General features: G+C 45.8%; 2 protein-coding genes across 3 annotated transcripts in view; one reads left to right on the forward strand and one right to left on the reverse strand.

Annotated features, from left to right (window-relative positions):
- URB2 (URB2 ribosome biogenesis homolog) overlaps positions 1 to 9,390 on the reverse strand; it is a 28,686-nt gene extending 19,296 nt beyond the window's left edge. Inside the window, exons 1-4 of one of the 2 annotated variants that reach the window (XM_090043847.1) lie at positions 9,260 to 9,390; positions 8,221 to 8,363; positions 6,072 to 6,248; positions 1,938 to 5,328 (exon numbers count right to left, since the gene is read on the reverse strand). In XM_090043847.1, coding sequence (XP_089899973.1) covers positions 1,938 to 5,328; positions 6,072 to 6,248; positions 8,221 to 8,346 — 3,694 coding nt within the window. In that variant the 5' untranslated portion in view covers positions 8,347 to 8,363; positions 9,260 to 9,390. The remainder of the gene's footprint in view (positions 1 to 1,937; positions 5,329 to 6,071; positions 6,249 to 8,220; positions 8,364 to 9,259) is intronic. The other variant, XM_090043839.1, reaches the window with a different exon arrangement.
- A 78-nt stretch (positions 9,391 to 9,468) lies between these two features.
- The window catches only part of TAF5L (TATA-box binding protein associated factor 5 like), a 30,629-nt gene continuing 13,689 nt past the window's right edge, over positions 9,469 to 26,408 (forward strand). Inside the window, exons 1-2 of the mRNA XM_090043860.1 lie at positions 9,469 to 9,681; positions 17,344 to 17,488. Coding sequence (XP_089899986.1) covers positions 17,347 to 17,488 — 142 coding nt within the window. The 5' untranslated portion in view covers positions 9,469 to 9,681; positions 17,344 to 17,346. The remainder of the gene's footprint in view (positions 9,682 to 17,343; positions 17,489 to 26,408) is intronic.

A 26,408-nucleotide genomic window follows, 5' to 3' on the forward strand; every position in this document is an offset into this window, starting at 1 on the left:
AGACTACAATGAGTCTGTACAATGTCAGTGTACATTGTACTTTGAGGGAGGCAACATACCGTTAGACATTAGACCGCTGGCAATCAAAAGGACTGGGCTTCTAATACCAAATTTATCAGACTCACTGGCCATGTTCCTGTGAGGGGGAGCATGCACTTTTCAGTGTCTCAAAAGCTTTTGAGAAACCACAAAAAGCATGAGGTGCATGTGAAAAGGTACCCCACGCTGCATATTTAAAGCACGGAGGCAAAATTAGATACCAGGAGCCCCTGGTATCTAAGAAAAACACAGCAAAAGGGTAGGGTGGCACATGGGGCTACAGTGAGCACTGCCTGAAATGGAAGCCTGGACAGCAAGAGCCACACTCCGGCAGTCGAGCAGGCTTTGCAAGCCCAGATTAACACTGCTGCAGTCCTGGAAGGCCCCCATGATCCCAGGTAAGGATGCTGGGGCCAGCCCAGATGCTGGCTCCAGCCTCCCCTCCCCTACCTGAGACAATCTGCAGTGAGCCAGAGATCATATGCAGGGGAGTGCCTGAGGATAAGTAGCAATGGCACAAATATAAACTGCTGCTATTTGTCCCCAAGGAAACACATGTTCCTACTCATGGGAATGCGTCCACTATGTGCAAGCAAGCAAAGGCATTCACAGCTAGCATCAGCTCTGGAAATACAGGTTTCTGGCATCTCCAAAAGCCAGGCCTTCTGCTTTTTCCATTTCCTCAGCCACAAGTATGGACAATATTTATCCACCTGCATAAGGCCCTACAAGATCTCCAGATGAAAAAGTGCCAAACCATTTACTCTCAGCTCTTTACATTTGCTGTGCTTGCTTGCTTCCCTCCTCAGACTCACTTGTCTAACTTTATTCTAGCCATGCAGGTGGTCCAATAAAAGGCATCACCCCAAAAAAATCCTTGCTTCTCACATAATTGTCTGGACACAAGAACATAAGAACTGCCATTTACTAGGTCGAACCATAAATCCATCTTGCCCAGTGTCATGTGTCACACAGTGGCAGAGTGTAGATGCTGGAAAAGGGAGTGAACAGGGTCTGACCAGTTTTTTTCCACTGGCCCTCTCTCTCACTTGCAGCCTCCACCATTTAAGGTCTAGGAAGTTCTGATTCAGAGGCTATATCCCTACCTCTTGTACTCAGTAGCTAGCGATGCCCCTTTCTTCCAAGAATTTGTCCAACCTTTTTAAAATCTGGCTAAACTGTCACCTTCCACAAATCTGGTGGCAATGAGTTCAATACTTTAATTACACACTGCATGAAGAGTTTACACCACAGCTACAGCATCACTCTAACACCATCAATTTATCAAACAAACACTAGGCACGAGCAAACAAAACCAACAAAACATTTTTAAAGCATCCCTAAAAAGCCCTACAGCAAAACAGTCATTATCAGTGTGTTTTAGATTGCTGTCTCACTGGCTTGCACCACCATTTCTAAAACTTTATTATATCATTTTATAAAAGGCTTAGGGTTACATCTTCAAACCTTGATGTCCAAACTGTTGCCACAAACAATGCAGGAGGCACCAGCAGAAAGTGTCTTACTGCATGCAAAACAGGTCTCTTCCATGAAAATGCAACACACAGGCACATAAATAGCTACTGTTTCAAATAAGAGAAATCTGGGGGATAGCAGGCATGGAGGGAAGAGAGTTTTAAAGAAAAATAACTAGTATTGACACCCAAAAAATGCCTTCCAGATGAGACCACTGTCAAGTTAGATCCAAATGAGTTACCACCACTAGTTTCTCTCTGAAAGCTTCTGACGTGCTCATAAAAAAAAGCAAAAAACAGAATACTTGCAGATTTGCTAACATGACTAGACACTCAAAGAAAATAAGTTAATGTGATTTTTACCCACCCCAGCATCCCTACATTTTCTGAGAAGATAGAGAGGGGATTTTTAAAAATCCATACCAGCAAGGAGTTTTTTTAAAGAGTAAAACACAGTGACAGCAGTCTCTTTTCCAGGATACAGATCTGGTACCGAGCAGAAGACAGTTAAAAACTGCAGAGCAGACCGAAGAAACTGAATATGGCCTCCTGCCAAGGCCAACTCTCTCAGTATCTGAGAGTAAAACTTTTGGTACAGTTCAGCATGGGAACACTCCCAGTGTTTGCCAAGGTCTTTAGGACTCTTTGCCTCGCTGTCCCTTTTCATAAATCTCAAATCTGCTTTCAGAAGAGTGGTGATAGAGGGTATAAATATTAAAGGCAAAGGTTGGTCTTTGGCACAGTTCCAAAGGCAGGACTCAATGGTTGCTCCTGTGTGGAGAACTGCCAACTCCAACAAAGCAGACAGCTCTTCTGTAGGTTGCTGTCCCTTTTCTTGCTGCTGCTCATGGAAGAGAGTCAGAATATGGCACAGAGTGGTCAGTGCTACGAGAAGAAGCTGCCCAGTTGCTGGATTCCAGTTCTTCCTGCTCTTGCCTCTTGCTGCCTCTGCACTTGGTTCGCAGTTTGCTAGGAAAGTTGTGAACTTTTCCAAATTGAGTCTCATGCTCCACCTCCTTTCCACAGTCATCTGAAGGAAATGTTCCAGAAAGCTCTGGATCACCTGGAGAAATTCTGCCCACATAGGAGATGTCCCATCAAAGCACTTGCTAGTTGAGAAGAGAGAAGTCATGACAGCCTCAAGAACGTCACTGGCATGGAAAACCTTAAAACTGGAGTTGGCATTTCTGCCAGTCTGTAGGCACGTTAGTAGGTGGAAGCACGTACTCAGAAATTTCAGCTTACTGCAAGAGGCATTAGCCCTGGTATTGGCTACCAAGGACAGCAACAAGAGAAAACACCGGGTATGGTCTGAGGGAAAGAGACTGTCAAGTTTCAGTGCAGATAGGATCTCTAGTAGAGCTGAAAGCCTCTCTATCGTATCTTCTTCCAAGGTAACAGGGGAGCTGGTCCTTGTCAGCGTTAATATATTTTGAGCAACTTCTTCCATTGTTTTCCAGCATAAGCTGGGTTCATTCTTTAACAGTTTGTTTCCTGATGGTGCTACTAGCAAATCCAAAGTTTTGCAAGAAGAAAGAACTTCTTCATGCCATGGTATGTTATCTGTGGAGAGCAACAGAAGAGGATGATATGCAGGGCCCTTAGCAGCCAAATGTAGCATGCCAGTGCACTGCTGAATAATGCAACTTATAAAAGCACAGTGCAGCACCCGAATTTCTGGAAAAAGAGAACTATGCAGCAAATCTCTGGACACTTTTCCAACTGTGACAGAGGACTCATGATCAGCAGGAACCTCCTGATCTTGCATGGATGATAAAGTCCTCAGGAGCATGTCAGCGAGGTACTCAACATCTCTCGGAGAAAAATACTGAACCAGGATTGTAAGGTTTGAGACTACAAGGTGCCAGTGTGCAGTGGAATAGTTGAAGGCAGTGACGGCACTGGCATTGCCATTCCAGGGCTCAGACATTCCTGTGCTCATGGTTGATCGCCCAGATTCAAGGATGAAGGCTGTCATGTTCTGCAAGGCTTGAAGATCAGCCTCAGTCTTGGAACTGCTCTGTATTAAAATCTTCTTCATTTTCTGAAGAGCAAGCAGTTCTAAGCAATATTTACTAGTTGAGAAGCAGCTGCTTGAGAGCCCCACTACTCTCTTCCAACACTGGGCATCCACAGTGGGAAGAAGTGCTGAGAAATCCCAGCTCTCCACAGCAGAATCACTAACAGCAGGAACAATGTCAGCCAGTGGACAAATGTACTTGCTGCAGTTTATATGAAGCAGAGTGTCAACCTCCACCCACGTGTAGACAAGGAGGAGAGCAGAGTCACTGGTCTTCTCTAGCCAAAGGTCTGGGTTCTCTTTCTTGACAGAGCAATCCTTCAGAAGGTCCAGCAAGGGCTGGATGAGCTCTTTCTGCAGCTCACCCAGCAGACTCTGAGTGCGAAGGACCACAGGCAAAGGTGAGACATTGTCCAGACATTTCATATTGAACATAAAAGCATGCAGCACTGAACTCAAAGACAGCAGTTTCAAGGCCATGTCAGAATCCCCTTCCACATAAGGAATGATGAAAGTCCGGCACTTCTCCAGGATAAGTGACAAGATGTCCAGAATCTGGTTGGGTGGCAGCTCGAGGAGGCACTCACAAAGTTTCACTGTCAGGTCAGCAGACAAGACTGGCAGCCTCAGTTCCTCAGCAGCTGGACGACATATCACAGACAGTACCTCTTCAAAAAGCTTTGGGAACTGTCGCAGCTTGGTGTAAGTCTGAAACATGACATTAATGAGGGCCTCCTGGGGCTTTTTTGTACGGAGCTCAGAGACGTCTGCATCAACCCATGCCGAGGCCACCAGATCATCCAGATCTGGCTCTACTATCAAGTGGTTCAATGAAATCAAAGTCTTGAGGCACCGAAACCAAGCTGGGATGGAAGCCTGAGAGCGATTCACCAAGGTCTCTGCCAGCCTGCGGTAAAAATGGAACTGGATCTCCTTGTGCCGGATGCGGTCAGCAGCAATGTTGTAGATGTCGTTGCTGAGCACTAAGTTCAGGAGTTGTTCTACTGCGAGTAGCTCTGTATTCCAGACTGAAGGAGAGAGTGTCTTCCCCTCCCACCGGTCCTCCTGCAGGTAAGAAAGCCTGAGGCAGCTATAAAGCCTGGTGAACATGTGGAAACAAAGCAGATGGTTTTCTGCCTTACAGTAAGAGTCCAAGAAAAGCTTGTAAAGTAGAGGCACTGAATTTGCTACCACGTTTCCATGGAGAGCAGACTCACAAAAACTGGTATCATTCAGCTTGTTCTGCACTGTACTGACTGGCACAAGGAGAGTTTTAAGAGCCCCTTTCTTCCTTCCTTGTAGTTCCCTTTCTTGCAGCAGCTCTTCTTTATAGGATGACAAGAGCTCAAGCTGAAATATCCCAGTCTGCAGCATGGTCTCTATGTGAGTTCGGATTTCCTTGCCCAAGTGCTGACGTACGTGGCTGTCATCTGACTGCATCCATGTTCTGAAAATCAGCAGATGTCTCAGAAGCAGACATGCTTGAAACAAGTGGCAGGTCACTTGCCCAAACACACGGTTTGGATTGATTTGCTGCCTCTGAAGCAGGAGGTACTGAGCAAAGGCAAGCTGGAGGACATCAAACAGCTGGGAAGTCACAGCAGCTTCTGAGGTCAGCTGCTTACAGGCCAACCAAGACAACTTGCTCAGGAGGTCCACCATCAGCTCATATTTTGCTGTATAAATGATGGTGAGGGGAGGAGTGGAAAGTATGCCTCTGCAGCAGCTCAGCACTGTGCCGATGTTCACAAGGTGCCTTTGTGCACAGGACTCTGATATCCTTTTATTTATGACCTGAAGATTGGGGGGGGGGGAGGTAGAAGGGAGAACAAAAGGATTCAGTATCAATTTTGCACCCAGAAATAAACTTTGCAGGGACTTGGGCAGTGTCATCTTTTCTGTGCTGAACAGCTCTAGGTGGACATAGCAGCAGGCCTTAATATAAACAAGGACAAAAATCTGCCAGTGCTCACTCCCAATCCCCAGGCACAGTCTGATCCCAGCTAAGTCAGCTCATAAACTCTTCAGCACAGAAAATGTGTCTACATGCATGTATAACACCTAGCACAAGAACCCAATACCCCTCACAAGCTTTCAGTAGTAGTATAAGAGACAGTAACTGTAGTACCGCTATTGGCCTTTGGATTTAATAAAGGAATTTTTGGCTCAACTACTATGTGATCAAACAAATTTCAACACTGCACATCTGACTGGGTGTTTTCCTACTAACCAGCATATTTAAGACAGTTCCCTCTCTAAGTGACTGGAGAAAGCAAAGCCTGTATTCATTCTAGCTTGATGTTATATTAGGAAGTTTTGTCTTTCACACTGTTCTCCACAAAAATCCTCTCTCTTGCAGCAAAGTGGATAAAGACAACATATTGTCTTAAAAATTCAAAGTAATTAGGCAGTGTGTGGGGAGGGGAGGGGGGGAATAATTAGCCAGAACGTTATTTAGTGAATTATATTTCATGCATTTTGCAAGCTCTAAAACAGAGTCAGATCCAGCATCTTCCAAATTGTTTGGTTGGAATTACCTGTGCAATTGAAAAACTGAGGCTGATTTTTTTTCCATTCTTCAGGAGGTTTTGTAGTTTTCTACTATGGATAATATTATCCAGGTAGGCCCAAAGTTTTGCAACAACTTCATCCTCCAGGTCAAGTTTCTTGTTGTAAAAAGAAACCAATGTATGGCTCACCCAATCAAGTAACACCTGTAAGGTAAAAACAAAAAAAACCCCTATCATACCGCTATGTATGTGCCTCCCTGTGAAGAAGTAAGAGTAAGCACTTCACAATTAAAACACAATCCTGCATCAAAAATTACTTTAAAACCCAAATACAAAAAGAACTTGCATACTTATTCCAAGTTTCAGTACACAAATGAAGCTATTTGTATAGTTCTGGCTTCATTTTTTTGGAGTTCCAACTGTTTCAATCATTTCCCTACGCATATCACACTCTTGAAGCCTGGCAGATTGTATAAACTACAAAACTAACAAGATCCCTGGGCAAAGAACATTCAGACTGAACATAAAGATCTCATAAGCTCAACAATCACCACTATAAAATTACAAGCTCCAGAGCGCCAGTCTAACCTTTAAAGGCTTATAAAAGTCTCTAAACTTAAATGGTCTTCATATTGTAAACTCTACCCTGATCACTACAGACACAACCTGGCTCTTATAACACTTTCAGACCTACTACTAGGAAAGGAAACAGCATACAGTGTAAACCAGTGAGCCAAACAGTTCACACCTAAGAAAATCTTTGTTTGCCAATAAAGGCAAGAGAGCTCTAAACTTCTGTTAAGGGAAATAATGAAGTTTCTGAAGTTATTAAACCACTGACATGGATCTCAAGTTGCACAGGAAAGCAAAGATAAAGCCTTCAAGTCCTGTTTCCTTTTGGTATATGGATATAAAATACATATAATTCTTATTTTTTCCATCAAGAAAACACTTTTGAAATAAACACTACAAAGAGAATATTTAAACGAAAACCTTTAAAATATAATTAAATTTGATTTAAATTGTTGCTCTCTTAGCAAAATTTTTAAACATGTCTTAATTCAAACAAATTAAGACAATTAAGAAAAAAAAGAACTTGCATAAAGTTTTGTGGGCTAACATTGGTTCAAGAAAAGTGCTGTTTTTCTTACATTAAGTAATGAGCACCAGAATGCACCATCCCATCATAGATTCATAGATGCTAGGGTCAGAAGGGACTTCAAAGGATCACAGAGTCCAACCCTCTGCCAGTGGCAGGAAAAAGTGCTGGGGTCATGTGACCCCAGCCAGGTGCTTGTTCAAGAGACTACACATGTCCAAGGGACTACAAATCAGGTGAGGCAAGACACTACAAATCCCCAAAAATCAATTAATATGCTAGGCAGAGTTAAAGGAGGACTGAGGGTGTAGACTACAGGACTGAAACAGGATTCATACCTGAACATTTCATGTGTGTGTGAAAGGCCACTGCTGCCTCCAAGGAAGAATCCAAGGAGTCAATAGATGCTCTGCCCAGACACTAACAAAACTAGCAGGAAATAAGTCTCAGTCACAAATGGCTCTTCCACTCAGTCCAAAACCCCCCTCCTAGACCATGAGATAGCCATGTCACCCCATGCCAGTAATGGACCAATGAGGTAGTCTGGAAACACGTTGGGACCAGATACAGGATGAAATGAAACATGCTGGTCCAACAGTTTTGGAGACTAACGTCCTGCATTCGTTCATGAAATGGGTACTACAGCCTCTTTCCCATTCTGCCCTAACTGAAATCAAACACCTCTACATATTTTGACCCTGACTGGCCGCAAATGCCTCTAAAAGTGAGAATATGATCAGTAGTTAGTCCATATTATAGTAGGATTTTCTGCTAAAGATACTAAAAAAGGAATCCCAGGACACTAGATATTTAGTGCACATTTTGTGATGGGGATGATACAGTCTATTGGGAAATGAACTGATACTAAATTACATTAACACAGGCCATTGCAAAATCACCCCAAACCAAAATAGTAGTAGTGACCAGTCACTGCTATATTGGCACTAGGTCTAGAAACAAGCAGTGCATTACAGATACTTTGAATCATCAAGTTTTCAGTGACAACTTAAACAGTACCCCTTTTTCTGTATTTGACAATAAAAAAAACAAAGAAAGAAAAACAGAACAGGAACCCACTTGCTCTTTATTAGGAAGGAAGCACTGATGGGAAACCCACGCAAAGTGAGCTAGCTTGAGTTTGTCTTCCCAGGAGGTCCTGGCACTTTTCAGCTTCAAGTGAATTCCAGAATAAATGGCTGCCATGGGGACAACAGGTAGATCTGAAAGCCCAAATATGCAGAGAAATATAAAATACGTGCTTCAATAAACATTAGGCAAAGAATATCTAGGGTTACCCCTGTAGCAGTCTGGGATTGAATAACCACTGGATCTTCGCTATTTCTGGGGGGCCTGCTCAGCATCCGATGAAGCTTGTGTTATATATAGGTAACTAGCTAGATAAGTAGACAGATATATGTACAGGTTTCTCTTGCTTTATGCTGTACATGTGTTCCCAGAAAATGGGATAACCTGTGTTTGCACCCACTTTACAATGTAACAAATAGGGATACGTTCCAAGACCATGACTGTACTAACCCCCCAGACCCATTTCTACCACTTTTACAAGACAATTTTGGTACTCACCAACGGGCGACAGTACACACAAGCACAGGGCACTATCATAATGGGGATGACAACTACAGAAACACGTGTCGCAGATAATGAGCAAGGAGCAAAGATCCACACAGGAGACTATATTTTGGTGCATGTCACTCCCACAATGCACTGCACAGCGCAGTTGACTGTGGGCTTCCTCCACAGGAATCACAGAACAATGAATTTACCTTGCACGTAATGAGTTTTTGGTATAAAAAGTGTCACCACATAAGAGCGAATTCACGCATACAGAGCCTGTGTGAGGTGAGGGAAACCCGTATATCCGAAGACACATGGCTGTGTACACACACATACACACGTACATATCTGTCTACATATGTATGTACACACACACGCACAATCTCTAGATACGTATGTAAAGACCCCTCAGATATACACCCCACCCCACCCTTATAAGTACACACACGCAAGCATCTATAGACAGGTACACACCCCCACCAGATATGTACGTGCACACCCTAGCACGCACCCCACCCCCACTTCCGGTGCAGCTGCTCACCCCTCACCGCGGCCAGGCATACGCTCCCTCCTGCCACGCAGCGCCCAGCGCGCGCGCACACACGTGCTTCCGGCCGCGCAGCGACCTCTGACCCGACCACCAACCCCGCCCCCCGCTTCCTGCCGCCAGGCCCCGCCAACCCACGGCCGCGGGCGGGGCTGGCTGCCCATTGGCCGGCAAGCTCGCGCCTGCGCAGTAAGGGCGCCCCTCCCCCTCCTCCCTGCTCCTCCTCCCTAGGCTCGAGCGCTTGCCTGGGTCAGGCCGTCATGGAGCGGCCGCCTTGCGCCGCGGCGCCGCCTGCGGGCTCGGCATTGCCGGGGGCGGCCTTGGGGGAGGGGCGCCGCGGTAGCGCCTTGCGCCGCGGGCTGCAGTGACACGCGCCCGGCCCGCCTCGCGCCGCGCGGGACCGCCTGCGATGCCCAGTGAGTGCCCTTTCCCCCCCCACCGGGCAGCGCGTGCAGCTGTGGGGCTCAGCGGGGGGTTAGGGGCCCCCAGCTCGGTTTGGAGAGGGGGATTGGAGGAGTTGGGGTTTTTTTGGGGGGGTGGTTGGGTCTGGACGGGTTGGGGTATTTTGGGGGGGATTTCCTGGATTTTTTGGGTTTGTTTTTTGGGGGTTTTGATATATTGGAAGGGACTTTGCAAGATTGTCGGTCCAGCCCCTCTGCAGTAGGCAGGAAAGACAATTGGGGTTGGATAGATTGCCTACAGAAAACTGGTAGATTGCTTACAGGAAAGTAAAGGAGTAATTGGCTGGGGGATTTTGCCATCCCCGCCCCCCGGTCCCCGGAAGTAGGAGAGCGCCCCACTGCAGGCTCCTCTGGGAGAGTTCTGGGCATAGGAAGGTCCAGAGCTGCTGTGGCTGGAGCCAGATCATACGTGCCTCTTGCTTGGTCTCTTGCGTCATCACCTGGGGAGCGAGGTGGTAGGTTGGTAGTAAGGGTTATGGAAGAGGTTGCCAAGCAGAGCGCACTGGCCAGCATCCACTGCCCCCTGAGCGAGCAGAGGGAACCTGTGGATACCGACCAGTGAAACAGACCTGTGGTTCTGCAAAAACTACTTGCCCTGTGGACAACTTTTAAAAGCTCTCGTCGCTCCCATCCCTGTTTTGTCTTTTTGTGCTCCCACAGATTCAGTTGGCACATACTCTGTGTTCCTTCCTGTTAACAGCAGGGAGGCTGACTGTTCATGCTCTGCATGAAGAACACCCACATTGCCAATATGTGTCAAACAAGCCTGCATCACACAGAAGTGGCGACTCTTCCACAGAGCTGTTGCCATGGCCTTGTATCTGGCATGTTTTGCCGACTCCCCTCAATTCCTGCCCCTTTTGCCAACAGAGGGAGATCCTGGCTCTCGCTTGCTTCGAGTGCACCAGGTTGCAACACCTCTTCCATCTCCTCCAGGATCTTCTGCTGAGGTTCTGGCTGCACTGCTCCCCACACCTCTTTTGTTATGCACTCCACATACAGGCCCCCACCAAGTCCCAGGATCTCCTGATCAGCCTTCTGGCCCTAGCCAAGCTAATAGTCTAGCTGACCAGGAAGGAGGCTCTATCTGGGAGGATGCCTGGGGATTGCAAGGCCCCTTTCCTGTCCCTCATCTGTTCACCTATCCAGGCAGAATTTCACTGGGCAGTATCTGTTAGTTCCTTGGGTTCATTCAAGGATCTGTGGGCACTGTCCAGTATACTGTGCTCAGTGGCCCCCTTGGAGTACTTGTTTTGAACCTGTGACTTCACTCCTGTCCCTCTTTAATTGTCCCCCAAAATCAATTGACATATACCCAGTTGCCCCACTAATAATGGGGGGGAAAGAAGGGTAATTGTTGCTTTGTGGGTGTCAAGACCAGGTTAACTTCATACATCAAATAGGCCTGTGTTACATGGAGACAGAGTGGACGCTGGAAAGGAGAGTGTACAGGCTCTGACCAGGTGTCGTGTCGTGTTGTGTTGTTCTTCCCCACCCCCCAAACTATTACTTGTAGCCTCCAGCATTTGAGGTCTAGGATGTTCTGATTCAGAGACTGTGCTCCTAACTCCCCTGCTCAATAGTGACTGCTGCCTCTTTTTCTCCAAGAATGCAGCAAAGGTGGCTAATGGCATACTGTGCTGCATGAGTAGGTGTGTTGCTAGCAGATCAAGGGAAGTGATTATTCCCCTCTATTTGGCACTGGTGAGGCTACATCTAGAGTACTGTGTTCATGCAAAAAAGGATGTGGACAAACTGAAGAGAGTCCAGTGGAGGGCAACAGAAATGGTTAGGGAGCTGGGGTACAGGCCTTCCCACTAGGAGGGTAGTAAAGTGCTGGAACAGGCTACACAGGGAGGTTGTGAAATCTCCTCCTTTAGACAGAGCCTTGGCTGGGATGATCTAGCTGGGTATGGCCCTGCTTTGAGCAGGGGATTGGACTAGATGGCCTCCTGAAGTCCCATCTAGCCCTAATTTTCTATGATTTAATCCTTTTGTGAATCTGGCTAAGCTGTCAGCTTCTGCACATCTGGCAATGAGTTCCACACTTTAGAATAATAGAGACGTGGTGCTGGAAGGGACCTCCAGAGGACATCTAGTCCAACCTCCTTCTATGAGGTAAGGTTGTTCCTATCCAAACCATTCCAGACAAACCATCATCTAAGCTCTAAGTGAGACAGCTGTCAACCCTGACACAACACAGACCTAACATGCTAACCTGCCACAGGTAAAGCAAGGGGAACCACAGCAACAGCATCCTTCTTCTCTGAAATATTGTAGATGTATGCTCAAGAAATTCCAGGTAGGTGGCCATGCCCCAAATACAGAGGAAGGCAAAAACCCATACAGTCTATACCAATCTGACCATGGGGTAAAATTCATAGGTTTCATAGGCATTAGGGCTGGAAGGGACCTCAGAAGATCATTGAGTCCAGCCCCCTGCCTGAGGGGCAGGAAGTTAGTTTGGGTCATAGGATCCCAGCAAGATAAGCATCCAATTTGCTCTTGAAGGTTTTCAATGTAGGTGCTTGAACCACCTTCGATGGCAGGCTGTTCCAGACCTTGGGGGCTCGGACAGTAAAGAAGTTCTTCCTTATGTCCAGCCTGAAATGGTCTTGCAGTAGTTTATAACTGTTCTACCTTGTCATCCCTTGGGTCCTTCCTGAACCCAAGTATGGCAATCGTTCTGACCCTGAGCAGAGAGACAAGACCCTTCAATTATATACCATGTAAAAGAACTTTTATTAGTCTTTAAACTTACTACCTACTAGTTTCATTTTGTGGCCCCTAGTTCTTGTACTGGAAGAGGATGTAAACAATAAATCCCTATTTACTTTCTTTTCATCATTTAGTATTTTATACACTCTTACTATGCCCCCCCACCCAGCAGCTTTCTTTTAAACTGAATAGGCCTAGCTCTTCAGGCTCTTCCTGTGTAGCCCCTTCCATACCAGTAATCATTCTTGTTGCCTTTTTCTGGACCTTCTCTAGTTCTTCTTTATCCTGTTTGAGGTGTGGGGTTTATCTCATGAGTCATGTTTGCAGACCTCACTGCATTAATGACACATAGTGTGGCACCCTTGAAAGGAGCTTGGGGCACCCCAGATTGCTGTAGCACACTCTGATTAAGTATTTCAGGGCTGGCTGAATCAGAGGCATGCACTTCTGTAATGTACCTCATGTACCTCAGCTAGATTGGAGACATGAACTTTTGTGAGCCTAAGCTTATTCCACAGCATCTGACCCAGTGAGCCCAGGCTTACCAAAGCTCACATATCTCTGATTTAGTTGATATAAGGCACATCTCTCCCCTGCCTCCTCCTAGACTTCAGACTAACTTGGGTGCTCACAAGATAAACACAGGTGTCAGCTGGGAATACCTAGTGTCAAAAACATTCTGTACTGTTGAAGTCTTTCAGGGGTCTTTGCAACAGAAGAAGTGCTGTTATCATTTTTCTGCAGTCGGAAAAAATGGGTGAAAATTAAGAGCTGACATTTTTCAAAGGGAACCCTGAGTCTAAAAAGGTCGAGAACTGCAGGCCTGTTACAGGACTGTGCTGCAGGAGCTTCTGGAGACGTTAAAGAAATCTCCAAAGCAGATAAAAAGTAACCCCTCTTCCCTTCCATATTCGAAGGCACCTCCCCTTCCATTCCCTCACTCCTCTGCCCGTTGGTGCTGCTGTTTCTGCTGTCCAGGGGCAAGGGAAGCTTCAAAGTGCTCCTGCCTGCTCCCCAAACCTGGGACAGGAGGGAAAATGGCAGCAAGCAGGGGAGTTGGGAAAGAAGGGATGTGCCTTTGAACATGGAGGGGGATTCTCACTTGCTTTGGCTCCTGTAGCGCAATCTGTCCACAGTGGTAGTTTGAGAAGGAGGCGGCTGGGAGCCAGGACGCAACCACTTCTGCAGCACAGGTTGCTCCTCCTATACCCCCTTTTGCCAGATCCTGGATCTACGCATAGGCAGGTGCAAAGCATGCTATTTGCCATTATTCTTGTAAAGCCCTTCTGGCAGTTGGTAAAGCTTATTCTATGGATAGTGAATCAAATACAGATTGTGTGCAAAGGGATGCAGCTCCCACTGAAGCTGGTGTCCTAACAGCTGTCTTCCCTCTGTTTCCTCATAGCACCAGCGCTCTTGTAAGAACCTTTTCTCTACCACTTGCCCCCTGGAGTACTTTCCCAGTTCTCTTTTTCCTCTTTGAGTCTCCAGCTTGACTTGCCAAATACCTTCTGTCTGTGTATCTGGACCTATTAATTACTGTTACTATATGTGGGGGCAAGGAATTCTTATTTGAGCCAAGTAATTAGGTGTTGTAAAAGTTTGTTTTTTTTTAAACTCTAACACCAGTAACAACAATGCTACAACATTTACATATTTATACTGGGAATAGTAGCATTTAAGTAATTAAGCAGCTTCCTATTCTATTTGTAGCCCAGGCACGAAGTACAGATAAGTGGAAAGAGAAAGCAAACAGAACTGGAGTTGACTTTGATTTTGGTTGTTCAGGCTGAGAGAGATTTCTATGTAAAACATTTTATATAAATCTCCCTCGGCCTGAACAATCAAAGTCAATTCCAGTTCTGTTTGCTTTCTCTTTTCCAGTTTTAAATTCAGTTCGCCGTTTAGTATTTATTTGGGGGGGGGGGTGTAAAATCCCCGTAAATACTAAAGGGCAAATTGAATTTGAAAACTTCAGTTATATGCATTTGAGTATGAGACATAGGTAAAATATTATGACCAATTTCTGTAAAGGTTACTAGAGAATTCCCATTTGCGTAAGAGACAATAGAAAAATGAAGTGTATGGACTTCAGTTTTCTGCCCTTGAGTTACTGGACACGGAGCTCAAGTTGGGGATATAAAGTGGCAATACTCTGCTGAAAACTCAGTATTTGAGAATATCTCCTTGTCAGTGGAGCTTGGATACACATTTCACAACACAGGCAGAGGTTTTGAGTTGCATGTTATGCAAACATTCAAAATCTGTCATTTTTAAAGGGATGTTGGTTCATGTGAAGAAAAATATTTGGAAATGTGAACTGAGTATGCTCCATGCAGTAAAGTCTGTCTAGTCGGCAAACGGGAGCATGAGCCACGATACCAAGAAGGAGCTGTTTGTTCCCATGCTGACCATGTTTGGTTCCCAGACCAAACACGTTCCCTGCTTCTCTTGGGAATGGGAGCATTGACTTGGTGTTGTGGGATTGGCTTCTACCCTGGGGCTCAGATGCCCATGTGGGGTCCATCTGGGGTTTCTCAAAGGAAATCAAAGTGGTGATATCTTTTCCATGCCCCACCTCTTTGTGGTAGAAGATGCCATTCTTTGTGTTCTGCACAGCTCTTCATGTGCTCTTCCTTCCTTTTGTTGCATATTTTGACCATCAGTGGACTAGTTAAAAATAGTAAGGTGTATCATTAGTGTTGGGCATTTAATGCTTATTAAACAAAAGGAGGCACTTCAGAGCCTTTGTTTCAGGCAGACATTACTGTATCTCTTATTCCTTTCAGATGCTGGAGGGTTATTTTACAATCATAAACAGGAGAGACATTTTTTATTGAAGGTGAAGAATCTGGAGAACCATTTGGTAATGTGCGTTAAAATAAGCTAATGTGCATTAAAGCCTATGTGTAGACAAGCCCAAGATAGCCCTAGTGTAACCTTGAGTGAGTCGCTTGAGGGCAGTTATACTAGTTGTAACAGTGTATAAAATACCAAGCAATTCTAAATCTGATTTAAGGTTTTTCTCTTCAAGTGTTAGGTGTTGGTGGGCTCTACATTCACTGTTACTGTGGACTTAACTATAATCCTTCTTTTTTATGGTTCCCTTTTGCAAAAAAAAAGTGTTAAAGATATCAACAGAACTTGTATGGAGTTGTATAGTTTTAATTGCAAATAGGGTTAAAGAGATTAGCTCTTTGAAGTTGAAGAATCTATAGTTGAATTAGAAGACTTCATTTAATAAGTTCCTATTTAGAGATATATTTGGGGGGCATCTGTTTGTGACCTCCATCATTGACTCACTTGTGAACAGAGGGAGAGCTTTAAAAGTTGTCCATAGGGCAAGTATGTTTTTTGCAGAAGCACAGGTCTCTCTTCTATTACAAGTCTGCTATTACTAAAACTTCACCTCGCTTTGGCGCTTCAGGGGGAACTTGTTGTTTTAACAGCTCATAAAGGCAATGAGGTATGTAAGAATAATAACAAAAGCTGTCATTCTTTTTAGAGTTGTCCTTTTTTTTTTTTTTCCCTTTGAAAACCGGAGCCGCCATAAGGGACAGAAAAAGACTTCTTTAAAATGTATCCTGCCCATCTTACCTGGCATATTTCATAAAGTTTAGCTGATCCAAAAAAAAAAAAATCCAACCCTTCTCTCTCCTCCCCTATAAAAGAACTCACAGCATTAAATACATTAAATACATGCAGGTTCTTTGAAATAGTGGGGTATAGGCTAGGTAGCTGTTTTAATGTTGAAGGTGTTTAGCTCACTCTTCCAGTAGAAGAAAACAGTCACCAAATTACGTCTTAAGCTTCCTTCATCTAAAACTTTTTAGCTTACGCATACTTCCAATTCAGAATCCGTGGTCCTTGCTTAAGACTTGTTGGTGCCAAAGATTCATTGAGACTCAAATAACAAGTGACTTATCACATTCATCTGACTAACATTTCCCCTTCTCACAAATAATAGCATTAGGCTTGTTTTTTCAAGGGGCTATTTACAAACGAAGTTTTCAGATAATGTTTCCAAAATTTACCTGTGGGTAACTGTAAAAGATTTTTAATTGACTTGTATTGCAGTTTTATTTATAAAGATGTTCTAAAAGAGTAGAGTATTTGGGGGAAAAGAAGAGGAGGCAGGAAGAAAAGGGGGCCAGGTTGCTAGCTTCAGCTCTCATTTTTTATTTTGTCAATATTGGTCTTCCCTGCTTTTGCTGGAAGCCCCAAGAGAGAATTTTGACTCTTGCCCCTTAATTGAGGAGAATAACTGTACAATCTTAAATGACTCCTTAAATAAAAGTTTTCAGTCTAATTAGAATCTGTTTCTTTTTCTGTTCCTCATCTTTCACTCTCTCAATTCTTCTGATGATGTTTCACTGGTTTTTCTAGTCACCAAAGCCTTAAAAATGTAGACAGGGCATTAGTTTCTAATGTGAAGAAGCAAGGAGGAGAATAACCCCCTTTCAGGCTAAAGAAAAGACACAAGTCAGTTTAAAAAAGAAAGAGTAAACATTGCAGGTCACTTTTAGTAGTTTTGTAGTAGATATGTACAACTAAATGTAAGCATTTTATTTAGCTACTGAGCCAGCCCCTTAATCTTCAAGACCCAGATCTCCAAAGCATTTAGGTGCCTACTTCCCATTGAAGTCAGTGATGTGAGGTAGCTAAATATTTTTAGGGATCTAGACTGAGGTGGCTACTTATGCTGTCAATGATCACGCAACATGCTTCACAAAGTAAAGAATTTCCCTTTAAATGTTAATATAATGGAAGTATTGAGCCATTCATTCTGTATCAGCTTTAATACAGCTGCCATGTTTATAGATGCAGCAGCATAACTCACCTGCAAATTAGCCACATCGTTATGCCATGGCACTTATTTTTCATTTGCTTCTTTTGAAGGTCATGAAACGCGTACGCACAGAACAGATTCAGATGGCAGTGTCCTGCTACCTCAAGCGTCGTCAGTATGTAGACTCGGAAGGTCCCCTAAAACAAGGGCTGAGGCTGTGTCAGACCGCTGAAGAGATGGCAGCTAATCTCACAGGTAAGTCCAACATTTTCTATGTGGTGTGCTAATGGGTAGAAGATCCTAAGGTTCTACAGAGTGATTTCCCCACCCCCTTACGTGTGAAAATTCCTAAGCATGAAGTTGGGAAGAATTATCACTATTGAGGGGAAAAAATTACAGATTTAATTAACAGAAAAATTGACAGAAGGGTAATGTACAAAGATGCACGGAGGAGGGAGGGATGGAAAGTATGCCGATTTAACCGGGGGCAACATATTCAAACCACACATTCTCCCTCCCACGGTGCATGAAACCGGTAAGTAAAGACACCAAAAAAACTTAGCTATGGAAGGATGTATGAGTAGAAAAATGAATGTGACTTTATGCCTCAGAAACATCACTAAGATTAAAAACAACAGGGGCATCTTTTTGTGCGTCATCATTTTGAAAGATCCTTCCAAACCTCAAAAGAGCCCTCCAATGACTGGAGGGGCAAAAGGCATCTATTCTTTCTCTCTCTTTATCTCCTCTCTAGAGCTTTTATGGATCTGTTCTATGCTTTTTTTTTTTTCCTCCCCCAAGCTTTGTCTATGACACTGTTCACTGTAGTATGTGAAAAGGACCGTGACTGTCAACAAATATTGGAAAGATAATAAGCATTGAAGAGATTAATTGCTAGAGATGGAACGTGAATATGTAAAGGTAGAAGGGAAATGTAAGCTAATTGTGAGAGAGGGAGAGAAGGGGAGAAATCTTGTCAGTGAGCTCACTTAGCCTGTAACAGTTGCCTAGCAGAGTGGTAGGAGCCATATTACTTGAGATGCAGCTTATCTGGGCAAAACCCTGTTACTATGCAGTCCTATATAAAGAGGAAAATAGGATTGGGTGATATAACAGGCCTTTTCTAGTGTTTAAAATTGATTTGCCACAATTCCAAGGCAGAAATGAGTGAATGCTGGGTAAATGGCAGGTTCAACTTTTAACTGATATACAAGAGAAGGGGGAGAAAGCCATCATGTAAATGTAATTAGAACTCAGGAGCCAGAGTTTCAATTATCTCAATGGTATGTGGTATGTCAAGCATCTTAGATGGAAGTACATAGTGCTGAAAAGAGATTGTGTATGCAGATCTCACTGTATAAATACTGGTTTTCTATATCCCTCTTGTCAGTTCAAGGATTTTGTTGCTGGTGGTTCAGAAGTTAGTCATGAATTTTAATTAGATCCCAAATGTTGTGCAGCCTGCTGTCATCTTTTCAGATGGTTACTACTTCCTCATTTGAAATATATGCAGTATGGTCTAATGAATAAGTTACAACTTCCCAAATGAGAGAACTGTTGGAATGCCAGCTTTCTTCTTTGTGACTTCATATATGTATGAAGTCACAAAGCTATATATTTTGAATACAGTGATTATACTGTGAGATTTAGCAGAGGTCATTGCGGGACCCCTGGCCTGGCTTTACGAGCACTCGTGGTGCTCTGGTGTGGTGCCAAAGGACTGGAAAAGGCCCAACCTGGTTCCCATTTTCAAAAAAGGGAGGAAGGAGGACCCAGGAAACTATAGGCCAGTTAGTCTTACCCCGATCCTGAGTAAGCTTTTTGAGGGCATCATCCTGGCGCATGTCCACGAGGGGCCAGCAGGGGAGGTTATGCTTAGGGGCGACCAACACAAGTTCATTAGAGGCAGGTCCTGTCAGACCAACCTGGTGGCCTTCTACGACCAGGTCACCAAATCCTTAGGTGCAGGGGTAGCAGTGGACATAGTCTTTCTGGACTTTAGGAAGGCCTTCGACACTGTCTCTCACCCCATTCTCATTTAAAAAAACCCCAAAAAACTAGGGGACTGTGGCATCGACACGACACCTACACAGTCAAATGGGTCACTAGTTGGCTGGAGGGGCGCATCCAGAGAGTGGTGGTGGACGGGTCTTATTCGACCTGGAGGGGTGTAGGCAGTGGGGTTCCCCAGGGCTCAGTCCTTGGGCCCGCACTATTCAACATCTTCATCAGCAACTTGGACAAGGGGGTAAAAAGCACCCTGTTCAAATTCGCAGATGACGCTAAGATGTGGGGGGAAGTGGGCATGCTAGAAGGGAGGAATAGGCTGCAATTGGACCTAGACAAGTTACAGGGGTGGGCAGATGAGAACAGGATGGGTTTCAACACTGACAAGTGCAAGGTGATTCCCCTGTGGGGGAAAAACCAGCAGCATACCTGAAGGCTGGGGAACTCCCTTCTCATCAGTGCAGAGGCAGAAAAGGATCTTGGAGTCATCATTGATGCCAAGTGAACATGGGCCAACTGTGTGGGGACATGTTCAGGAAGGCCAACCGTACCTTGTTGTGCATCCACAGATGCATCTCAAGCAGATCCAAGGAGGTGATCCTCCCCCTCTATGCAACACTGGTCAGGCCACAGCTGGAGTACTGCGTCTAGTTCTGGGCACCGCACTTCAGGAGGGATGTGGACAACATGGAGAGGGTCCAGAGGAGAGGCTATAGGACCTGAACTTGTTCAGCCTCCACAAGAGAAGGCTGAGGAGGGATCTAGTGTCTGTTTACAAACTAGTCAGAGGGGACCAGCAGGCACTGGAGGAGTTCCTGGTCCCCTGAGCACTACCAAGAGTGACAAGAAATCATAGAATCATAGAAGCAGGGTCGGAAGGGACCTTGTAGATCTTCAAGTCCGACCCCCCGCCTGGGCAGGAGAAAAACTGGGCTCAAATGACTCCAGCCAGGTAGGCATCAAGCCTCTTCTTAAAGATCCCCAGGGTAGGAGCCAGCACCACTTCCCTTGGAAGTTGGTTCCAGCTCCTGGCCGCCCTAACTGTGAAGTAGTTCTTGCGGATGTCTAGTCTAAACCTACTCTCCAATAATTTGTGTCCATTATTCCTTGTCATGCCAAGAGGTGCTGGGGAAACAGTGTCTCCCCCAAACCCTTCTGGTCCCCCTTAGTGAGTTTATAGACAGTCACCAGGTCCCCCCTCAGTCTTCTCTTGTAAAGGCTGAACAGGTTTCGGTCCTGCAGTCGTTCATTGTAGGGTGTGTCCTGTTGTCCCCGGACCATGCGGGTGGCCCTCCTCTGGACCCTTTCAATGTTGTCCACATCCCTCCTGAAATGGGGCACACAGAACTGGATGCAGTCCTCCAGCTGTGGCCTGACCAGTGTCACACAGAGGGGGAGGATCACCTCCCTGGCTGTACTTGAGATGCACCTCTGGATGCACGACAAGGTCTGGTTAGCCCTGCCAACTGTGACCACGCCTTGTCGGCCCATGTTCATCTTGGGCTCAGTAATGACTCCAAGATCCCTTTCTGCCTCCGTGCTCTCAAGAAGGGAGTTTCCCATCATATAAGTGTGCTGCTGGTTTCTACTGCGTAAGTGCAGCACCCTGCACTTGTCAGTATTGAAACGCATCCTGTTTTTGTTAGCCTACCCCTGTAACCTACCCAGGTCTTGCTGCAGTCTTTCCCTCCCTACTAGTGTGCTCACCTCACCCAAAATTTTGGTATCCTCAGCGAATTTAAACAGGTTGATTTTTTTTCACCCCATCGTCCAAAACACTGATGAAGAAATTGAACAGTGCGGGCCCAAGGACTGAGCCCTGGGGGACTCCGCTGCCCACTTCCCCCCAGGTTGAATATGACCCGTCCACCACCACCCTCTGAGTACGACCCTTGAGCCAATCTGCAATCCATCTGACTGTGTAGGCATCAATGCCACAGTCGCCCAATTTTTTAATGAGGATGGGGTGAGAGACGGTGTCAAAGGCCTTGCTGAAGTCTAGAAAGACTACGTCCACAGTGACACCTGCATCCATTGCCTTTGTGACCTGATCATAAAAGGCAATCAGGTTGGTCTGACATGACCTGCCCCTAATGAAACCGTGCTGGTTGCCCTTGAGCATCATCCCTGAAGCCGGCCCATCGCAGATGTGCTCCTTGAGGATCTTCTCAAAAGTTTCCCTAGGATTGAGGTAAGACTGACAGGCCTATAGTTGCCCGGGTCCTCTCTCTTCCCTTTTTTGAAGATGGGGACCACGTTAGCCATCTTCCAATCACCTGGCACCTGTCCCAAGCACCACGAGCACTCATGAAGCAGTGCCAAGGGCCCTGCAATAACCCCTGCTAGCTCCCTCAACACTCTGAGGTGGAGAGCATCTGGACCCGCTGATATGAACACATCCAGCCCCTCCAGAAGCTCTCTAACCCAGTCCTCCCCAGCTTGAGGTCTGGAGGCATTTCCCTCAAGTCCGTCTGGCATCACAGCGGGGAAGTCCCGGTCCCTGCACAAGAAAATGGAGGTGAAGAATCGGTTAAAGAGTTCCGCTTTCTCCTCTGGCGCAACCACCAGATTGCCCAGCGTACTTTGCAGGGCCCCCACATTACCCAGTGCCTTCTTCATCCTCCCTATGTATTTGAAAAAGGACTTTTTATTATCCTTGATTTTGGATGCTAGTCCTAGCTCTATGTCCGCCTTAGCTTTCCTGACAGCCCCCCTACAGGCCCGTGCAGAGGAGGTATACTTCTCTTTGAAGATAGCACCCCACTTCCACCAGGCGTACGCCGCCTTTTTAGTAAGCAGGCATTCCCGGACGCCCTTGGTGAGCCAGGGGGCTTACGGGCACTCTTGCCCCCCTTGCTTCTTGTTGGGATGGACTCCCCTTGGGCCCTGAGTATCGTTTCCTTAAGGAATGACTACTCATCCTGGACACGAGTTCCCCTGCCCTCAAGGACCCCAGCGCCTCACCCACTAGTCTCCTCAACTTGTTGAAGTTGGCCCTCCTAAAGTCTAGGGCTACCATCTTGCTGCAGGCCCTTGACACCCTGCGCTGGATGGTGAATTCCAGCAAGCGATGATCGCTATCGCCCAGGTGGTCAGGAACCTGGAGGCCCCTTACCAGGTCATTTCCTGTGGCCAGGACCAGGTCCAACAGGGCGTTTTGTCTGGTGGGACTGTGCACCTCCTGGATTAAGTGGAGGTCCTGTATCTTAGCCAGGAACCTCCTGGAACGGTCCATCCTGGCTGACTGTTCCCAGCAGATGTCCGGGTAATTAAAATCACCGATGACAACTACATCTTGCCTTAAGTGCCTCTGCAAGCTGGCCCAAAAATTCCCAGTCCAGCTCCTCCCCTTGGTTGAGGGGTCTGTAGTAGGCCCCCACCGTCAAATCACTCTCTCCACGGTCCCCTTGAATCTTAACCCAGAGCACTTCAGCCTGTCCTTCCTCTGACCCCATTCTGCTAGCAGAGGATGTGTACTGCTCCTTGACATAGAGCACCACACCCCCACCTTTCCTTCCTTCTCTATCCCACCTTTAAAGCCTATAGCCCCTAGTGAAATAACAGTCCCAAGCTGGCAGAGAGTAAATTCAGATTAGACATCAGGAGGTGCTACTTCACGGTCAGGGCGGCTAGGAACCAACTTCCAAGGGAAGTGGTGCTGGCTTCTACCCTGGGGGTCTTTAAGAGCAGTCTAGATGTACACGTTGCTGGTGGTGTTTGACCCCAGTACTCTTTCCTGCCATGGCAGGGTGGCTGACTTGATGATCTGCTCAGGTACCTTCTGACCCTACCAACTGTGAAACTATGAATATATATAAAGTTAAATGGAAACTGTACTTATGCAGGTAGTGGTCTTTGGGCAGGGTTTCTGCAGCAAGTTTGCCGGAGTCTTGAGGGCTTGGATATAATTTAAAAACTGACTAAAACAATAAAGCCCAGAATGAAATGCTCTTGGAATGACTTCCCATCACTTTTCCTAACATTTTGTACTCGCTCTTCAACAAAGCTTACCTTCATTTTTCCTGTTCAGGTCTCTTGCTGTTTTCCTTGTATCATTTTCTAAGTGGTAATGTTTTAAGCTGTATTTCATATACTTTTCTGTTGGTCTCCTGTAGTACAACTTCTTGTTCTGTCCTTTTTATTTGCATTTAAATTTTACTTGCTGTGCCTTCAATCTGAGCTTGCTTTTTTCATTTTCCTTCAGGATTGCTTCCCCCAGCTCACGTCCATCCCAGTCATTTTTGTGTTTGTCTGTCTGTTTTCTATAACACCTATAAATGTGGGAGCAGAGGTTCTTCCCGTTTGCTTTTTAGTTCTCAGAGGGTCCAGAAGCACTTCGTGAACAGAGGTAGTAAATCAGTAGTAGGCTTCTATAATACCTCTGTGTAGTCTTTTTGTTAACTTGGGATTCCTTTCTGAGCCCAGTCTAGAGTCTTGTATCGGCCAGGAAGAGATGCTGATTGCTGTGAAACGGGCAAAGTTTGAGAGTAACTGTATTGTGTATAGCATCTGAAGAGAACACTTGCTACAAGAGAGCTCATTGCTTCTTTGCAGCAGTGCCTTTTGAATTTATTATCAGGTCACTGTAACTGGCTCTTCTTACAGAAACTGAAGTCAAGGAAACTGTTTCTAATCGATGTTCTTGTGACTGGTGGAGAGCGTGGGAGGGAAACCGTCTATGGTAGAACTGAAAGAATGTGTATGCTGTAGGGCCAAAATTTCATGATTCCCTTCAGAAGGCAGGTATGCCTGATGAGTGCTCTCCATTGGTTTGGTTTGGTTTTTGTGGGGGGCTCAAAAGCAGCTTTTGAAGATTGATGGAATTCTTTGTTTCTCGTAACGGCTTTGGTGTATGAAACATTGGGAAGGGACAGAAGTAACATTCTGACTTTTGTTCTTTGTGTGGCTGAAATGAGTGTCATAGCTATTACTGAGAGAGCAAATCACCACAATAACCTAATCAGCTTTTTCCCCCAAACATAATTGTCCAGAGATTAAATGCTTTTTGAAATCCAAGGTGTGATTTCTTTTTGCTTGGGGGGAAAAAAAACTGGGGCTCAGTTATGAGCAAATTAAATAGGCCAGTGACTGAAGGAATGACCTGTGGAATTAAGGCCAAATGTGTATTAAAGATGTGAGCAGAATGGCTGGCTGACATTTCACCAGACAGTGGGAGCAAAATTGGGACTCATTACATTGGCTACTGTGGGGGCTACTGGAACACCCCAAAGAACAGAGCCACTTGATCTTGTACAGAGAGCTTATTAGGACATCAACATGTTTTGCTAATATGGAGGAATTGCTTAGAAGGTTCCTGGAGTAAGGCATTCTGGTAGTCACACTTCTGAAATGATTTAATGCAGTTGACTGGAAGTCATCGTGAGAGGTTTTGGGTTCACATAAGCAAAGCTTGTAGATAACCTGTTTCCTAATAGGGAATGATTCGACTATAAATTCAAGCAGTGGCAGAGAATGTAAGCTTTATGTATCATGTAATCCTAATTTTTTATGACATGGCAGGCAAAATCTGTTTCTTTATTCTTGCACTAAGATCATATGCCTCACTGTGCCTAATGACTCGAATTTGCCTGCAGTACTTATCACTTCTGAATGTCTAAAGTAGAAAGGTTTGGGATAACATTGTGTATGTCTTGATCTTCTAGCAGAGTTTATATATGGGTATTTAGGAAAATGGGGGAATTAAGTAGCAAGTGCGTCACTCTGTACTCACTGGGCCTATTGGGTTGCCACTACCTTTGTATTCCTGCAGCTGAATTCATCTCAGCCTTTAGAGCCTGTAAAGATGGCCACTGCATTTCCGTAAGGTAGTGATTCTCACTTGGGAGGTTGTAGCACCCTGGGTTAATGTGAGATCCTTTTAAAGGTGACACACAGTTTGCACTGTTAGGTGTACAAACATCTGCATGATTCACAAAATAAATCCAGAGATTTCAAATAGGAATCCATAATGTCAAAAACATTCTGACTGGTTGTGTTCTTTCTGAGTTATTTACAACAGAAGACTTGTTCTATTTTTAAATTTTTTTTATGGCCAAAAATGTGTGATACTCAGTTTTTGAAATGGGGTCCTACTAAATTCAGAAAATGTATGGAACGGTCCTTGAGTCTATAAAGGTTGGGAGCCACTGCCCTAAGTAGGGGTGCAACAGCAGAGATTTTTTGGGCCAATACCGATAGCCAATTTTTAAGGAGGCATATTGGCCCATACAGAACCAATATCCGATATGCAGCTCAGCAGCTTGGAGAGCAGTGTCCGGCTGGTAAGTCTGTTGTGGTGAAAGGGGAGGAGGAAGGGAAGGGCAACGACATGCAGATCAAGGCCCCTGCTGTGAGGGAGTGAGTGGGGCAGGTGCTGCTCAGCCAGGATGGGGCTGCAGCTTGTCTGGAGGGGCTCTCACTACTACGCGCATCCTGGGAGTGCATGGCGGGGTGCCTCAGGCTCTGTGGGGCAGGGTTGGCTGGCATCTAGAGTAGCACTGGGCTGTTTCTGGCGGGGGCTGGGCTGGGCTGGGCTGGGCCGCAGTCAGGGCGGAGAGGGCAGTGGTGCTGGTAAGGAGGCTATAGGGGGATCTGTGGTGAATTTTGGGGTGGCTGCAGCCCCCCCATCCCCTCCCAGCGCCATTTCATGCCCCGAGAGCGCAGCCTGGCCCAGCCCCCCACCAGGAAGAGCCTGGTACAGCACCAGCCCACTGCGGGTGCCCCATGCAGTTCTGGGGGCTCCTGCCCCCCCCCCCCCAATGCCTTCTGCAGCAGACTTACCAGCTGGACGCAGCTGCCAAGCTGTGCTCCTGGCCCCATGCGTGCTGCAGCTGCACACACACGGGGCATTTATTGGCCACTTTATCAGCTGCATCAGGCAAAAAAGCCAATTTCTGATGTAATCAATTTTATTTATAGCCATGCCGATCCAATATCGGACTAATGTATCGGTGCACCTCTAGCCCTAAGAGGGTCATTCCTTATTAGGAAGGGGTAGAGAACAAAGTTGCAGGGCATGTAGCTCTTGGTTCCAGCAGGCTCCTATCTCTTTCCAGTGCAGAGCAACAGAAATAAGTTGGAAACTGGTCTCTCTTCAGCACATATAAATACCAAAATTTGCTTATTGGTGCTCTGGGCTGAGCCCTATGGGTGTGCTATAGAGCCAGAG

This window comes from Crocodylus siamensis, chromosome 1 (genome assembly GCF_052110815.1).
Source record: "Crocodylus siamensis isolate JL-2025a chromosome 1, ASM5211081v1, whole genome shotgun sequence".
NCBI classification, from domain to species: domain Eukaryota; kingdom Metazoa; phylum Chordata; order Crocodylia; family Crocodylidae; genus Crocodylus; species Crocodylus siamensis.